Source organism: Mustelus asterias, chromosome 3, assembly GCF_964213995.1.
Source record: "Mustelus asterias chromosome 3, sMusAst1.hap1.1, whole genome shotgun sequence".
Classification (NCBI taxonomy): domain Eukaryota; kingdom Metazoa; phylum Chordata; class Chondrichthyes; order Carcharhiniformes; family Triakidae; genus Mustelus; species Mustelus asterias.
The window spans coordinates 11,140,141-11,159,169 of record NC_135803.1 but is presented as its reverse complement, the minus strand read 5'-3'; the positions used below and the strand labels follow the sequence as shown (position 1 = coordinate 11,159,169).

The following is a 19,029-nucleotide window of genomic DNA, read 5'->3' as shown; positions in this document are numbered from 1 at the left end:
TCATAAAAACCCTTTTGGTTCACTAATGTCCTTTAGGGAAGGAAATCTGCCGTCCTTGCCTGGTCTGGCCTACATGTGCCTCCAGACCCGCAGCAATATGGTTTACAGTTAACTGCCCTCTGAAATGGCCGAGCAAGCCACTCGGTTCTAGGGCAATTAGGGATGTGCAACAAATGCTGGCCCAGCCAGCGATGCCCCTATCCCATGAAAGAATATTTTCAGCCCATTAAGTGTTCACCAACCCTCCAACAGATCATCTTACCCAGGCACTATCCCCGTAACTCAACATATTTACTCCGCTAATCTTCCTAAACTACACTTCTTGGGACACTAAGGGGCAATTTAGCTTGGCCAATCCACCTAACCTGCACCGACAACAGTCTCACCCAGGCCATATACCCATAACACCAGGTATTTACCCTGCTAATCCCCCTGACACTAAGGAGCAATTTAACATAGCCGTTCAACCTAACCCACACATCTTTGGCACAGTAAGAAGTCTCACAACACCAGGTTAAAGTCCAACAGATTTATTTGGAATCACGAGCTTTCGGAGCGCCGCTCCTTCATCAGGTGAGTCACCAAAAGCTCGTGATTCCAAATAAACCTGTTGATTTGATTTTGATTTGATTTATTATTGTCATATGTATTAACATACAGTGAAAAGTATTGTTTCTTGCGCACTATACAGACAAAGCATGCCGTTCATAGAGAAGGAAACGAGAGAGTGCAGAATGTAGTGTTACAGTCATAGCTAGGGTGTAGAGAAAGATCAACTTAGTGTGAGGTAGGTCCATTCAAAAGTCTGATGGCAGCAGGGAAGAAGCTGTTTTTGAGTCAGTTGGTACGTGTCCTCAGACTTTTGTATCTTTTTCCCGACGGAAGAAGGTGGAAGAGAGAATGTCCGGGGTGCGTGAGGTTCTTAATTATGCTGGCTGCTTTGCCAAGGCAGTGGGAAGTGTAGACAGAGTCAATGGATGGGAGGCTGGTTTACGTGACCCGGTGTTGTGAAACTTCTTACTGTGCTCACCCCAGTCCAATGCCAACATCTCCACCTCATTGCACACATCTTTGGACTGTGGGAGGAAACCGGAGCACCCAGAGGAAACCCACACAAAAACGGGGAGATATTGCAAACTCCACACAGAGAGCCCACAATCAAACCCTGGCATTGTGAGGCAGCAGTGAGGACGGCAGGGGCAGGAGTAATTGTACGTTATGTTCAGTTGTTGCTTTTTGTCCCTAATGAATTCTTTTTCATATCTTCTGGTGTTCCAGCGAGGACAGCTACATTGTGACAGACTACGCCATGAGGGATCTGCTCCAGGTGGAACCCTGTGAGGCTGAGGAACTAAACCTATCTCCCATGAAGACAGCTTCTGGCATGTTGTATTCCCGGCAGAGCTCCTTCAACCACCTCTTCCGGCTCACCATGCTGAGTAACCACGCCGGAGAGAAGGTGGTGATGGTCTTCGGAGCAGAGTCACCGTGAGTAAATTCCTTTCAGTTTCCAACTTCCTCAGTGTTCATAGAAACATATAAGATAGGAGCAGGAGGAGGCCATTTGGCCCTTCGAACCTGCTCCGCCATTTAACACGATCATGGCTGATTGTCCAACTCAACAGCTTAATCCTGCTTTCTCCCCATAACCTTTGATCCCATTCGCCCCAAGTGCTATATCCAGCCGCCTCTTCAATACATTCATCCCATCTACTGTGTCTAGTCCTGTTAGAATTTTATAAGTCTCTCTGAGATCCCCCCTCATTCATCCGAACTCCAGTGAAAACAATCATAACCTAGTCAATCTCTCCTCATACATCAGTCCTGCCATCCCCGGAATCAGCCTGGTAAACCTTCACTGCACTCCCTCGAGAGCAAGAACATCCTTCCTCAGAAAAGGAGCCCAAAACTGCACACAATACTCTAGGTGTGGCCTCACCAAGGCCGTGTATAATTGCAACAACACATCCCTGCTCCTGTACTCGAAACCTCTCGCAATGAAGGCCAACATGCCATTTGCCTTATTTACCACCTGCTGCACCTGCATGCCGCGCCCATCCCTGCCCCCAAACCTACCTCCTTCAGTCCCTGGGGGCTTTTTTAAACTTTCTCTTTGACTAAGCTTTTGGTCACCTTTCCTCATAGTTCCTCAATTGGCTCCATCTCGTATCTTCTCAACATCAGGGGTGGGATTTTCCGGCCAGGCGCACCCCAAGACCAGAAAATCCCGTCCGAGGTGAATGGACCTTTGAATGATCCGCCAAATTTCATCTATGTTCTGTGAAGCACCCTGGGCCAGGGCACGTTTTACTGTTGGCAAAGACGTCATCGCAATAGGAGTTGTTACAAAAGCAATGCGGATGGGCTCAGTCACCCTGTGCAAGCATGGCCCCCAGCTAGTGGTGGCCACCAATCCTGTCACCCAGTCACTGGGCTGGCTCGCTATGGTAGGTACTTCACTCAACCAGCCCATTAGTTGGAGCTGGAAGGCCCCTCTCCAGTGAAAGACAGAAGAAGCCTTTGGTTCCAATTGGTGTTCCAATGGGCGTGGGTACAAAGGATTTGAGTGATCTTTAGACGTCTTAGGATGGGAGCTGGGTCACTGCCTTGGACAAGTCACTCAGTGAGAACGGCCAGTCTCCCAGCAGAACAGTACTCCAGTATTCAGTTCCCACAACAGCTCAGAGTCTTATCATTTCATCTGCAGAGGAAATGAACATTTAGTTGTGGATGCTCCCAATTTCCTGAGGGCAGCCATTTGCTGGCTTGGAAAGGGGCCTTCAACACCAGGCAACAGTATCCAGCAGTTTGACACCACGCCATGGAACCGAGACATCCTGTTTAATTATTCCTCACTGGAAGACAGGAGACTCATTGAGACACAAGAGAAAACCCTTCATTTTTAATCACTGGATGAAACGGTTCATTTACGAGGCAATGAAGGGATGAATTTAGACTCTGTCCTTGGGGGTGAAGTTGAGCCTTGCCGATATTAGTAATGAATTTTAGTTTGCATGAATTTCCCTCTTTTAAAACAACCTTGTTAAACAGTGCGCAGAACAATTTTCTGAGTTTTTATTATTAATAGCGTGCAGCGCATGTTGCGATCTGTCTGCAACTGACTTTTGATGCCACCAAACCGGAAATTAGTGCTTCCCTCGATTTAGTACACAAGGAACCCAGTGGTTAGCACTGCTGCCTCACAGCGCCAGGGACCCGGGTTCGATTCCCAACCTCAAGTCACTGTCTGTGCTGAGTCTACACATTCTCCCTGTGTCTGCGTGGGTTTCCTCCGGGTGCTCCGGTTTCTTCCCACAGTCCAAAGAGGTGCAGGTTAGGTGGATTGGCCATGCTAAATTGCCCCTTAGTGTCAGGGGGACTAGCTCGGTAAAGTGCATAGGGTTATGGTGATAGGGCCTGGATAGGATTGTGTTCGGTACAGACTCGATGGGCCGAATGGCCTCCTTCTGCACTGTAGGATTCTATGAACCCGAAGCTCCCTCATTAAGAAATAGTTAGTATAATGGCAGCTGATGGTTTTCTGGTAATGGTTCTCCAAGTATTAACCAGTAGGGTCAAGGTTGGGTAGCATCTGAAGAGATAAGACCAAGGACCCTCCGCAAATTGATCCTCAGGCCACATTTCAATGATCAGAGTGTGTGGCGGGTTGTCAGGGAGTGCCTCATTTTTAGAGGCAGCTTGCCAGTGCAACAGGCTCACACACTCTCCTTCCCAGCTTCCATGCTGACTGTAAGTTATAGAATACAAGCATACAATGCAGAAGGAAGCCATTTTGCCCATCGAGTCTGCACCAACCACAATCTCACCCATAACCCCATTTATTTGCCCTAGCTAATCCCCCTGACACTAAAGGGCAATTTAACGTGGCCAATCAACCTAACCCGCACATCTTTGGAGAGTGGGAGGAAACTCCGGAGGAAATCCACGCAGACACGAGGAGAACGTACAAACTCCACACAGACAGTGACCCAAGGCCGGGAATCAAACCTAGGTCCCTGGTGCTGTGAGGCAGCAGTGTTAACCACTGTGCTGCCGTGCCGCTACATTTACTTCCCTGTTACCTTGGCCTCTGGCAATCCCTTTAAGGTTAGATCTTTGTATGACTAGACTTCTTAACAAAAGACTCAGTGCCCACACATTCTCTGCGAAGTTTCTGATGGATATTGTAGAGAAGACCCAAATCTGGTGTAGGATTCTCCTTGCCACGCCCTCCAGTGGCCGCCAGGGAGACCTAAAAACAGCCAAAGACCAATACGCTGATAGCCACACCAGCGACCCACATTGGCCAATTACCTCACAGCCCAAAAATTGGCACATACTGGCCCTGTTTTGTGTCTGGAAAACCAGGTGCAACACAAATAATTTGTTCCCAGTTTGTCCTGGGTTTCAGTAGCATGCTTTTACATCAGGCTTGTTGCTGTATGACTCATCGGAAGATGTGAGTCTCACCTGGGATTCTGCATCGCCCAGTCTACACAAGCCTGCCAGCTATAGTGAGCTTCCAGACATAGCACCATGGGCATCACTCGCTTCTGAGTTAGGACAGCCCTGCTGAAACGTCTGGTGACGCTGATACCTGCTCAGCCCTGTGGGTTTGCTTGGGAATGAACACCCACAGGCCATCAACTTTTACAGATGCACCACAGAAAGCATTCTTTCTGGTTGTATCACAGCGTGGTATGGCTCCTGCTCTGCCCAAGACCGCAAGGAACTACAATAGGTCGTGAATGTAGCCCAATCCATCACGCAAACCAGCCTCACATCCATTGACTCTGTTCTACACTTCCAGCTGCCTTGGAAAAGCAGCCAGCATAATCAAGGATTCCATGCACTCCGGACATTCTATCTTCCACCTTCTTCCGTCGGGAAAAAGATACAAAAGTCTGAAGTCACGTACCAACCGACTTAAGAACAGCTTCTTCCCTGTTGCTGTCACACATTTGAATGGACTTACCTTGCATTAAGTTGAACTTTCTCTACACCCTAGCTATGACTGTAACACTACATTCTGCACTCTCTCGTTTCCTTCTCTATGAATGGTATACTTTGTCTGTATAGCACGCAAGAAACAATACTTTTCACTATATGTTAATACATGTGACAATAATAAATCAAATCAACTCAAAAACTTAGTGCAGACTGAGATAGGGGGAGGCTGGAACACATGGGGGGGAGGTAATTAATGAGCTGTGCTTTGGCAATCCCAGGAAGGAGTTGTTGTTGGCAGTTACTTTGGCAAAGTAATTTTTACATAGAACATAGAACAGTACAGCACAGAACAGGCCCTTCGGCCCACGATGTTGTGCCGAGCTTTATCTGAAACCAAGATCAAGCTATCCCACTCCCTATCATCCTGGTGTGCTCCATGTGCCTATCCAATAACCGCTTAAATGTTTCTAAAGTGTCTGACTCCACTATCACTGCAGGCAGTCCATTCCACACCCCAACCACTCTCTGCGTAAAGAACCTACCTCTGATATCCGTCCTGTATCTCCCACCACGAACCCTATAGTTATGCCCCCTTGTAATAGCTCCATCCACCCGAGGAAATAGTCTTTGAACGTTCACTCTATCTATCCCCTTCATCATTTTATACACCTCTATTAAGTCTCCCCTCAGCCTCCTCCGCTCCAGAGAGAACAGCCCTAGCTCCCTCAACCTTTCCTCATATGACCTACCCTCCAAACCAGGCAGCATCCTGGTAAATCTCCTCTGCACTCTTTCCAGCGCTTCCACATCCTTCTTATAGTGAGGTGACCAGAACTGCACACAATATTCCAAATGTGGTCTCACCAAGGTCCTGTACAGTTGCAGCATAACCCCACGGCTCTTAAACTCCAACCCCCTGTTAATAAAAGCTAACACACTATAGGCCTTCTTCACAGCTCTATCCACTTGACTGGCAACCTTTAGAGATCTGTGGATATGGACCCCAAGATCTCTCTGTTCCTCCACATTCTTCAGAACCCTACCTTTGACCCTGTAATCCACATTTAAATTTGTCCTACCAAAATGAATCACCTCACATTTATCAGGGTTAAACTCCATTTGCCATTTTTCAGCCCAGCTTTGCATCCTATCTATGTCTCTTTGCAGCCTACAACAGCCCTCCACCTCATCCACTACTCCACCAATCTTGGTGTCATCAGCAAATTTACTGATCCACCCTTCAGCCCCCTCCTCTAAGTCATTAATAAAAATCACAAAGAGCAGAGGACCAAGCACTGATCCCTGCGGCACACCGCTAGCAACCTGCCTCCAATCCGAAAATTTTCCATCGACCACCACCCTCTGTCTTCGGTCAGACAGCCAGTTACCTATCCAATCGGCCAACTTTCCCTCTATCCTACACCTCCTCACTTTCATCATAAGCCGACCATGGGGGACCTTATCAAACGCCTTACTAAAATCCATGTATATGACATCAACTGCCCTACCTTCATCAACACACTTAGTTACCTCCTCAAAAAATTCTATCAAATTTGTGAGGCACGACTTGCCCTTCACGAATCCGTGCTGACTATCTCGGATTAATCCGCATCTTTCTAAATGGTCGTAAATCCCATCCCTAAGGACCCTTTCCATCAATTTACCAACCACCGAAGTAAGACTAACCGGTCTATAATTACCAGGGTCATTTCTATTCCCTTTCTTAAACAGAGGAACAACATTCGCCATTCTCCAGTCCTCTGGCACCATCCCCGTGGACAGCGAGGACCCAAAGATCAACGCCAAAGGCTCTGCAATCTCATCCCTTGCCTCCCACAGAATCCTAGGATACATTTCATCAGGCCCAGGGGACTTATCAACCTTCAGTTTATTCAAAACTGCCAAGACGTCCTCCCTCCGAACATCTATTTCCTCCAGCCTATTAGCCTGTAACACCTTCTCTTCCTCAAAAACATGGCCCCTCTCCTTGGTGAACACTGAAGAAAAGTATTCATTCATCACCTCGCCTATCTCTACTGACTCCATACACAAGTTCCCACTACTGTCCTTGACCGGCCCTAACCTCACCCTGGTCATTCTTTTATTCCTCACATAAGAGTAAAAAGCCTGCTAACAATGTGTCAGCTTTATTGGTGTTAGCTGCTGGGATCTGTGCAACTATTAGAGCTACACTCGACTTAGCACGCGAAGACCTTGAAGCGCTCTTGTTGATTGGGGCTCAGTGGAGCAATGATCAAGTTATTGGCCAATTCCTGTCAGTTTTGTGACAAATCTCACCAAGCTCTGATGGTCCGGCTCCAAAGAGAAATTTCTATCCCACCACATTCAAAACAATTCACACCAGAACCAGGAACAGGAGTAGGCCATTCAGCCCCTCGAGCCTGCTCCACCATTCAATACATTCATGGCTGATCACATCTCAGCCTCAATTCCACTTTCCTGTCCGTTCTCCATAACCCTTCAATCCATTACTAATTAAAAATCTCCTCAAATTTACTCAATGTCCCGGCATCCACCGCACTCCAGGGTAGTGAATTCCGCAGATTCACCACTCTTTGAGAGAATTAATTTCTCCTCATCTCTGTTTTAAATCTGCTACTTCTTATCCTAAATCTATGGCCTTTAGATTGGCCTGCAAGAGGAAACATCCTCTCTACGTCTATCTTGTCAATCCTGTTCCTCAACTTATCGACCACAATTAGATCTCCCCTCATTCTTCTAAACTCTAGAGAGATAAGCCCAAACTGCCCAATCTCTCTTCGGAAACCATCAGATTTACAGCCATTTGGCCCATCCTGTCGTACGTTAATATTCATGCTCCATAGATGCCTCTTCCCATCGTGCTCCTCTTCATTGACATATCTTTTAATTCCTTTTTCCCCAATCTGCATATCTAACTTCCCATTAAATGATTCAACTGCTGTCCGCCTCAAGCACTTCATGAGGTAGCAAATCCTAAATCATAACCACGCTCTTGATAAAGACATTTCCCCTGAATCCTCTGTGGGATTTCCTGATGATTATCTTAATATTTATGAGCCCTGGTTTTGGTCTCCATCTGAAAATGAAAGCATCTTCTCTACATCCAACCTATTGAATGTTTCCATCAAATCCCTACAATGCCCAAGGAGCCCATTTAGCCCATCGAGTCTATACCGACCACAATCCCACCCAGGCCGTATCCCTGCAACCTCACATATTTGTCCTGCTAGTCCCCCCTGACACCAAGGGGCAATTTAAGATGGCCAATCAACCTAACCCGCACATCACCTGCCGATTCCCTGAAATCAGTATCTCCTGCTTGCCAACCCTCCTTCCGTTAGAAAGTTTCTCCTCACTGATGCAATCAAAATCCTTCTTACTCCATAACTGATAATGTGGATGATAGAAATATAGAAGATAGGAGCAGGAGGAGGCCATTCAGCCCTTCGAGCCTGCTCTGCCATTCATCACGATCATGGCTGATTGTCCAACTCAATAGCCTAATCCTGCTTCCTCCCCATAACCTTTGATCCCTTTCGCCCCAAGTGCTATATCCAGCCGCCTCTTGAATACATTCAATGTTTTGGCATCAACTACTTCCTGTGGTAATGAATTCCACAAGCTCACCACTCTTTGGGTGAAGAAATGTCTCCTCATCCTTCCTAAATGGTCTACCCCGAATCCTCAGTCTGTGACCCCTGGTTCTGGACTCCCCCACCATCGGGAACATCCTCCCTGCATCTACTCTGTCTAGTCCTGTTAGGATTTTATAAGTCTCACGAGATCCCCCCCTCATTCGTCTTAACTCCAGGGGAAACAATCCTAACCTAGTCAGTCTCTCCTCATACATCAGTCCCACAATCCTCTGAATCAGCCTGGTAAACGTTTGCTGCACTCCCTCGAGAGCAAGAACATCCTTCCTCAGAAAAGGAGACCACAACTGCACACAATACTCTGGGTGTGATATAAAAGGTGAAGTCACCATCGTTCCAGATGACCACAGGCTACTGTCCCTTTGAGGGGTGGGGGAGGAGAGCTGACTGGTGGTGATTTAACCTGAGGGTCACCACATCTCAGGTGAGAGGTAAGGTTGAGAAGATTGATTGACTTCAGCCAGTACAGGAATTGAACCCACACTCTCTGCATCACTAACCAGCCGTCCAGCCAACTAAGCTAAACAACTCAATCAGAGGATGAGAACCAATGAGAGGGTGTAGCCCAAAACATTTTACCTAAATGTGGGGCCTGTGTCCTAATCCTACATGATATTTACTGCTCTGTTGACATTGGCTTCAGTTCCAGTTTCTGTCCCAACCACAATCGAGCCAAAGTGATAAAGGACATTGAATTATTAATTATACATGATAGTTCAATTCTTGGCACAATGGCTAGCACTCTGACCTGTGAGTCAGAGAATTGTAATATCAAACCCCAGACTTGTGTGTGGAAGCTAACCTCATGATCCAGTGTGGTACTGAAGGAGCACCGCACCGTTGGAAACGCTGTCTTCTCAGTGAGACGTGAAGTCCGCGTACCATCTGAACACTTGGGGAGACGTCAAATACTCCATGTTTCGTAGATGGGCAAGAGGAATTCACCCACAACCCAGGGGAGAATAGGTGGCACGGCGGCACAGTGGTTAGCACTGCTGCCTCACAGCGCCAGGGACCCGGGTTCGATGCCAGCCTCGGGTGACTAACTGTGCAGAGTTTGCACATTCTCCCCATGCCTGCGTGGGTTTCCTCCGGGTGCTCCGCGTTTCCTCCCACAGTCCAAAGATGTGCGGGTTAGGTGCTGTGGCCAACTTGGGAAAAAACATGCAAACTCCTCACAGACTGGAAGACCCAAGGCGGGAATCAAACCTGGATCCCTGGCACTGTGAGGGAGCAGCGCTAACCATTTTATAATGCATCGACGTGACAGTGCTGTTAATAATTCATTAATAGATGGAGAAGTCAAGGTGCCACGGCAGCCTGAAGCTTCCCAGTGAGCTCCAAGCACCAAGCACTTTCCTTTTGATGCATAGCGTGACAGAATGTTCACTCAGTCCCACAGCAGGGGGAGTCTGCTATAGAAATCAGTAAATGAAAAAGATGGCTTAGAGCCCAGACATAACAGGGGAGCGCAAATCATTCATTCAGCGATCTGAGTACAATCCCTGGGCATCACAATCAGCTCTTATGTTGTTGAGCAGTGAACATTCAACCCCCTCTCAGTGTATTTCTGATCAAATCACACGTTAACACTGAATTAGCCTTTCCTGTTGCCTGGTGCGAGGCAGTGGTAGAGATACTGTCGAGAGAGTGTCTGCGTCTATCTGTTTGTTTTTGTGTTAATGATTGTATATTGCAGCCCAGACCTTGGGCAATGAGCTAACGACACTGCTGTTCCCACATTTGTCTGTCTGACATGTAACCAGTCTTCCATAAACTGCCCCCAAACTGTAGGGGCCCAGCATTTCATTACACTGCTGAAGGAGGCTATTCGGCCCATCAAGCCTGCACCGTCATTCATTTTGATCATGGCTGATCATCAAATTCAATATCCTGATCCCACCTTCCCCCCATATCCCTTGATCTCTTTAGCCCCAAGAGCTATATCTAATTTCTTCTTGGAATCACACAATGTTTTGGTCTCAACTACTTTCTGTGGTAGTGAATTCCACACGTTCACCACCCTCTGGGTGAAGAAATTTCTCTTCACCTCTGTCCTAAAAGATTCACTCCTTATCCTCAATGTCCCCTTGCTCTGGAATCTTCCACCATTGAGAACATTCTTTCTGAATTTACCCTGTCTAATCCTGATGTCGAGATGCCGGTGTTGGACTGGGGTGGGCACAGTAAGAAGTCTCACAACACACCAGGTTAAAGTCCAACAGGTTTATTTGGTAGCACGAGCTTTTGGAGCGCTGCCCCTTCATCAGATGAGTGAAGAGTTCGGTTCACAAACAGGGCATATATAGACACAAACTCAATTACAAGATAATAGTTGGAATGCGAGTCTTAACAGGTAATCTAAGTCTTTACAGGTACAGACAATGTGAGTGGAGAGAGGGTTAAGCACAGGTTAAAGAGGTGTGTATTGTCTCAAGGCAGGACAGTTAGTGAGATTTTGCAAGTCCAGGCGAGTCGTGGGGGTTACAGATAGTGTGACACGAACCCAAGATCCCGGTTGAGGCCGTCATCATGTGCGGAACTTGGCTGTCAGTTTCTGCTCGGTGATTCTGCGTTGTCATATGTCGTGAAGGCCGCCTTGGAGAACGCTTACCGGAAGATCAGAGGCTGAATGCCCTTGACTGCTGAAGTGTTCCCCGACAGGAAGGGAACACTCCTGCCTGGTGATTGTCGAGCGGCGTCCATTCATTCGTTGTCATACCATCTGCATGGTCTCGCCAATGTACCATGCCTCGGGTTGTCTGCACCTGTAAAGACTTGATTACCTGTTAAGACTCGCATTCCAACCATTATCTTGTAATTGAGTTTGTGTCTATATATGCCCTGTTTGTGAACTGAACTCTTCACTCACCTGATGAAGGGGCAACGCTCCGAAAGTTCGTGCTACCAAATAAACCTGTTGGACTTTAACCTGGTGTTGTGAGACTACTTACTCTGTTTAACCCTGTTAGGATTTTTTAAGTTCCTATGAGATCCCCTCACACTCTTCTAAACCCCAATGAATATAATTCTAACCGACTTAGTCTCTCCTCATATGGCAGACCTACCATCCCAAGAATCAGCCTGGGCGGCACGGTAGCACAGTGGTTAGCACTGCTGCTTCACAGCTTCAGGGACCTGGGTTCGATTCCCGGCTTGTGTCCCTGTCTGTGCGGAGTTTGCACATTCTCCTCGTGTCTGCGTGGGTTCCCTCCAGGTGCCCCGGTTTTCTCCCACAGTCCAAAGATGTGCGGGTTAGGTTGATTGGCCATGCTAAAATTGCCCTTAGTGTCCTGAGATGCATAGGTTAGAGGGATTAGTGGGTAAATATGTAGGGTTATGGGGGTAGGGCCTGGGTGGGATTGTGGTCGGTGCAGACTTGATGGGCCGAATGGCCTCTTTCTGTGCTGTAGGGTTTCTATGAATCCTATGGTAAACCTTCGCTATATTCCCTCTATATCAAGGACATCCTTCCTCGGATAAGGACACCAAAACTGCACACAGTACTCCAGGTGTGGCCTCATCATTCTGAAGCCAATGGCTACAGGAGTGATAGGGAGATAGTGCTTTGGTGACAGTATCACTGGACTAGTGTTCCAGAGGCCAGACTGCATTCTCTGGGGAATAAAAATAAAGAAGAGTCAAATGGACTTGAAACATTAACTCTGTTTCTCCCTCCACAGATACTGCCAGACCTGCTGGGTTTTTCCTGCATTTGCTGTTCTTATTCTCAGGGGACGTGGGTTCCATTTCCACCACGGCAGCTGAGGGAATTTAAACTCAGCGAATGAATCGGGAATTGAAAACGTGGTCGAATTCTCTGGTCACCCCGCTGCCAGCGAGAACGGAGAATTCGGCGCTCAGTCAGATCTCCATACACTGTAGCGGGATTGGAGAATCCCAGCTGCCGGCAAGATGGGAGAATCCCGGGTGGTGACCATAACAATGGTCATCGATTGTCATATTTAAAACAAAATCTTCCAGTTCACTAATGCCCTTCAGGGAAGGAAGTCTGCCGTCCTTCCCTGGTCTGGCCTACATGTGACTCCAGAGCCACAGCAACATGGTTGACCTTCAACTCTTACCGAAATTTACATCAAGTTCAAATGCAATTAGGAGTGGGCAACAAATACTGACCTTCCCAAAGATGCTCACATCCCATGAAAACATACATTTGGGAACAGAGGGCAGGGCCAAATGCGGGCAATTGGGGTTTTAAAAAAAGGGCGGCATGGACAAGTTGGGCCAAAGGGCCTGTTTCCATGCTGTAAACCTCGATGACTCTATGAGAAGGAATATGAAGAATAATGGGAAAAGAATCACTGGAAAAAGATACAAAAATCTGAAAACATGTACCAAACAACTCAAAAACAGCTTCCTCCCAGCTGCCATCAGACTTCTGAATGGTCCTATCACACATTAAGCCAATCTTTCTCCTCACCCTATTGGTAACTGCAACACTACATTCCGCACCCTCTCCTTTCCTTCTCCCCTATATACTCTATGAACAGTATGCTTTGTCTGTCTAAAGCGCTCAAGGAGCAATGGCCAGAATTCTCCAGCCGTTCACGCCGGCGGGATTCTCTGGTCCCGCCAGCAGCATACCCCCATCTCAGGGTTTCCCACCAGCATGGGGTGATGTCAGTGGGAATTCCAATTGGCAGCAGTGGCACGGTGGGACAGTAGTTAGAACTGCTTCCTCACAGCGCCAGGGGCCTGGGTTCAATTCCCGGCTTGGGGCACTATCTACGTAGAAGTTAACACATTCTCCCCATGTCTGCGTGGGTTTCCACCAGGTGCTCTGGTTTCTTCCCACAGTCCAAAAATGTGTGGGTTAGGTGGATTGGCCATGCTAAATTGACCCTAGTTTTGGGGGGATTAGCAGGCCAAAAATGTGGGGTTAAGGGGATAGGGTGGGATTGTTGTCAGTGCAGGCTCGATGGGCCGAATGGCCTCCCTCTGTACTGTAGTGATTCTATGACCAGAGAATCCCGCTGCTGGCAAACAACGCACCACCTCCCGCTGGTGGGAAACATGCGGCTGGGAGGCCGGAGAAGCTCGCCGGATATTTTTCACTGTGTCCCAATATATGTGAGAATAATAAATCAATTCCATCAATTCCATTCAAAAGGAACTGAGGCAAAGGGCAGATCTTGCTCATGGTGTAAATACTGGGGGATCAGCAACTTTCTGTGAGGAAGTCAAACTGTCGTTTAAATATTCTGTGGGATGTTAAATGAGCTTCATTTAACCATGAGAATTGTACAGCTTGGTTCAAGGCCCAGAAGAAGGTCCCAGAATGCAGCTATTGAAAGGTCACTTGGGAAAGAGTGGAATCTCATTAGTTTCTGTCGGTTTTTATGCAGGAGTGACTGTGCACGCTGGTTCACGGCCTTGGGACAGAAGAGTGCTGAGAGGCAACACCCAGACAGAACAAGTAAGTGTGCGGCCAGCAGAGTGGGGTGGGGGAGAGGGTGAGGGGAGGGGGGGGGGGGGGGGGGGGGAAGGTGGGTGGGAGGACGATCATAGCCCAGCAGCCAGCGATTGCTGCTGCTGTACTGCCACCAGCTGGCCACTTGGCGAGGAAACAGCATCGGCATTGCTACCATTCCCCACAAACCGTCGGAGAAAGGGTGACATTCCTTCACCGGAACCGAATGCAATCAATTAGCACACAAGGGACTATCTGACCCCACACCGTACTGGAGGGCAAGCCAAAAGGCTAGCAAAAAACAACGCCAGGGACCCGGGTTCGATTCCCGGCTTGGGTCACTGTCTCTGTGGAGTCTGCATGTTCTCCCCGTGTCTGTGTGGGTTTCCTCCGGATGCTCCGATTTCCTCCCACAGTCTGAAAGAGGTGCTGGTTAGGTGCATTGGCCGTGCTAAATTCTCCCTCAGTGTACCCGAACAGGCGCCGGAGTGTGGCGACTAGGGGATTTGCAGCAGCAGTGTTTGTTATTTTGCCATTCCCGCCTCTGTTACTTGTTCTCATCACCACTCCCTTTCACCTTGCACCAGCATGGGGTGATGTCAGTGGGAGTTCCAATTGGCAGCAGTGGCACGGTGGGACAGTAGTCAGTTAATCTCTCCTGCATTCCACCCTATCACAGAGCTGGCCGGAATTTTCCGGCCGTTCACGGCTGCAGGATTTTCCCATTTGGGTTTGGTGCAAAGTTCTCCGAGCTCGCTGCAGCGGGAGTGTGGCGTGAACGGCCAGGGAGATCATGCCCAGTGTCTGTCGTTTCCCATTCCTTTCGCAGCCCGTGGGATGGCCCAGTGGTATTATCGCTAGACTATTAATCCAGGAACTCAGCTAATGTTCTGGGGACCCGGGTTCGAATCCCGTCACGGCAGATGGTGGAATTTGAATTCAATAAATAACATCCGGAATTAAGTATCTACTGATGACCATGAAACCGTTGTCGATTGTCGGAAAAACCCAACTAATTCACTAATGTCCTTTAGGGAAGGGAATCTGTCATCCTTACCTGGTCTGGCCGACATGTGACTCCAGAGCCACAGCAGTGTGGTTGATTCTCAACTGCCTTCTGGTCAACTAGGGATGGGCAATAAATGCTGGCCAGCCAGCGATGCCCATGTCCCACAAATGAGTTTTTAAAAATGCAGTTTTTAAAAACCATTAAGTCTCTAACTTTACCCGGTCACAATGGGCCTCCTGCCCAAGCTCCTCACTAGTTTGTAGTTAACTTACACCCCTGAGGCCTCTCGGTCTCCCACCTCCCACGGCGGCCAGTGACAGTGTTGAGGCTTCAGATCTGCCAAACCTTCATTGGACAGCCGATTAGGAGGCCAACTCCAGGAAACTCACTGAGCAGGTCCTGCTGCCGGCAAGTGCCGACTCCCATTCCGACATCAGACTTCCGTTCCCACATCGGATTCCCGTTCCCACGTCGGTCTCCCGTTCCGACATCAGACTCCCTTTCCGACATCAGACTCTCGTTCCGACATCGGACTCTCGTTCCGACATCGGACTCCCGTTCCAACATCAGACTCCTGTTCCGACATTGGACTCCCGTTCCCACATCGGTCTCCCATTCCCACATCGGACTCCCGTTCCCACATCGGACTCCTGTTGACTCCCATTCCACACTGGATTCCTGTTCCGACATCAGACTCCCATTCCGACATCGGACTCCCGTTCCAACATCGGACTCGCGTTCCGACATCGGATACTTGTTCTGACATCAGACTCCCGTTCCGACATCGGACTCCCATTCTGACATCGAACTCCCGTTCCGACATCGGACTCCCGTTCCCACATCGGACTCCCATTCCCACATCGGACTCCCGTTCCCACATCGGACTCCCGTTGACTCCCATTCTGACATCAGATTCCTGTTCCGACATCGGACTCCCGTTTCGACATCGGACTCCCGTTCCGACATCGGATTCCCATTCTGACACTGGTCTCCCGTCCCCATCCAACATAAGCTCCCGAAACCCGTGCTAAAATTCCAACCATTAACTCTGCTTCTTTCTCCATGGATGCTGAGTATCTCCAGGAGTTTTCTGCTTTTATTTCAGATTTCCAGGCTTGCTCTGTGGAGGGAAGTTTCCTCTGAATTCCATATTAGATTTATTAACGGCCAATGTTTTAAAAGTTCTTTCTGGGGGTGGGTGTGTAACTTGCTGCTTCTGCTTGTTTGTAACGGAATCACAGATTAAAACCCATATTCAGTCAACTTCTTTAATGAATGTCAGTAACAATGCAACAATGACGAGATCATCTGCTTTTATTGTGATGTTGATTGAGGGATGGATTTGGACCCGGACACTGGGGATAAATTCCCTACTCTCCTTTGAAATATTGCTATTTGTTAGGGACCAGATCAGAAACTCCACGGTTTATTATGAAGTTAGCCTAGACCCAACTTTTATTGATTTTGGCATTAGGGTGCACATAAGATGTTTCACTCCAGGTACGATTCAAGTGACCCACTCGGAAGCTTTTATTAAAACAAATTTTATTTAACAACAGTTAAAATATAACAAAAAGAATTAGCATAACTTTTACCAACTCAAAATACTTAAACGTGACAAGGTATAATTCTTAACAGCTGGCTATCTCTTTCGTGGTGTGGAGATGCCGGCGTTGGACTGGGGTAAGCACAGTAAGAAAGTCTCACAACACCAGGTTAAAGTCCAACAGGTTTATTTGGCAGCACAAGCTTTCGGAGTCTCGGTCCTTCCTCAGGTGAGTGAGGAGTTGAGTGAGTGAGACAACTCCTCACTCAGCTTGTGCTGCCAAATAAACCTGTTGGACTTTAACCTGGTGTTGTGAGACTTCTTACTATCTCTATCGTCCCAATGTAAGCAATATCCCCACTGACATACATCCTTCTTCAGCCTTCTTCAGCCTTTTGACCCTCTGGACAAACACAGAAAGGCACTTGTCCTCTGACTCCCATACAGCAGCCTCCAGAGAAAGATCCATCCCCAAACAGCAGAACCTCAGAGAAAGAGACTTATTTCCTGGCAGATCCCAGTCTCGAAATCCCGAGGGAGAAAGGGAAACGCTTTTCTTGAACAATTCTAAGCACTAACTGATTTTATTTCTCTATATAAGCCTAGTCCCACCCAAACACATGATTTTTCCTGGCAATTAACCTGATCAAGCCCCACACTGAAAAACCCCAGGGGAAAATGCTAAAATAACAGAACTGTATTAACCCAGATTAAGACAAACATTCCAGCAATTAGGATTAATTATTCTTCTACACTATTAACAGGGGTTGTCGGTTATAGACAAAGCGGCACCGGTTAATAGAACTGACTTCTAAAATAGATCCGGCACAAGAAAATTCATTTCTTCAAGGCATATCGCATTTTTTAAATCCACCTGAGCAAGCACTCAGTTTAACATCTCATCTGAAAGATGGAACTTCTGACAGTGCAGCACTCCCTCAGGACAGCAGTGGAGTGTGAGCCAAGATGCAACATTCCAATCCCTGGAGTGAGACTTGAACCCAGAACTTTGTGGTTCAGAGGCAGGATTGCGACCAACTCTATCTGAACTGACCACGCACTAGGCCATCTCTGATGACCCTTGACAAGGTGCTATTGCGTCACCTCCTTGAACCATTGCAATCCCATGTGGTGTAGGGACACCCACAGCATCGTTCGGGAGGTGGTCCCAGGATTTTGACCCAGCAGCAGGGAAGGAACAGGGATATATTTCAATGTCAGAATGGCGAGTGATGCGGAGGGAATGTGCAGGTGGTGGTGTTCCCATTTATCCGTTACCCTCGTCCTTCCAGACGGTAAAGCTCGTGTGGAATCTTGCTGCAGTGTAGCCTGCGTATGGTGCACTCTGCTGCTGCTTTGCACAATGGTGCAGGGAGTAAATGCTGAAGGTGGTGGATGGGGTGCCAATCAAGCGGACTGCATTTTGGTAATGCATTTTGGAAGGTCTAATACAGAGAGGAAATATACAGTAAATGGCAGAACCCTTAAGAGTATTGATAGGCAGAGAGATCTGGGTGTACAGGTACACAGGTCACTGAAAGTGGCAATGCAGATGGAGAAGGTAGTCAAGAAGGCATACGGCATGATTTTCTTCCTCGGCCGGGGCACTGAGTTTAAAAATTGGCAAGTCGTGTTGCAGCTTTATAGAACCTTAGTTAAGCCGCACTTGGAAGATAGTGTCCAATTCTGGTCGCCACACGACCGGAAGGATGTGGAGTCTTTGGAGAGGGTACAGAAAAGATTTACCAGGATGTTGCCTGGTATGGAGGGCATTAGCTGTGAAGAGAGGTTGGAGAAACTTGGTTTGTTCTCACTGGAACGACAGAGGTTAAGATACCTGATAGAAGTCTTCAAGATTATGAGGGGCATGCACAGAGTGGATAGTCAAAAGCTTTTTCCCAGGGTGGAAGAGTCAATTACGAGGGGGCATAGGTTTACGGTGCGAGGGGCAAGGTTTAAAGGAGATGTACGAGGCAAGTTTTTTACACAGAGGGTGGTGGGTGCCTGGAACTCGCTGCCAGGGGAGGTAGTGGAAGCGGGTGCGATAGTGACTTTTAAGGGGCATCTGGACAAATACATGAATAGGATGGAAATAGAGGGATATGGTCCCCGGAATGGTAGGGGGTTTTAGTTCAGTCGGGAAGCACGGTTGATGCAGGCTTGGAGGGCCGAAGGGCCTGTTCTGTGTGTAACTTTCTTTGTTCTTTGTCCTGGATGGTGCCGGATATTTTGAGTCCTGTTGGAGCTGCATCCACCCAGGCAAGTGCAGAATATTCCATCACACTCTTGACTTATGCCTTGTAGGCTTTAGGGTTATTTTATTATATTTATGGCATATAGTTTTTGACCCCTGCGTATATCCAGCCTACCAAATCTTAAGGTTGTTCCCAGTGTTCTCTTTGTGACAAAGAGTTCCACTCTGTACAGTCTTACTCTA

At 47.9% G+C, this 19,029-nt stretch overlaps 1 protein-coding gene across 3 annotated transcripts in view; it reads left to right on the top strand.

Annotated features, from left to right (window-relative positions):
- Positions 1-19,029, top strand: part of LOC144486746 (rho guanine nucleotide exchange factor 26-like) — a 204,128-nt gene that overhangs the window by 180,344 nt on the left and 4,755 nt on the right. For all 3 annotated transcript variants that reach the window (XM_078204785.1, XM_078204795.1, XM_078204777.1), the window contains 2 exons: positions 1,279-1,488; positions 13,973-14,043. In XM_078204785.1, coding sequence (XP_078060911.1) covers positions 1,279-1,488; positions 13,973-14,043 — 281 coding nt within the window. The remainder of the gene's footprint in view (positions 1-1,278; positions 1,489-13,972; positions 14,044-19,029) is intronic.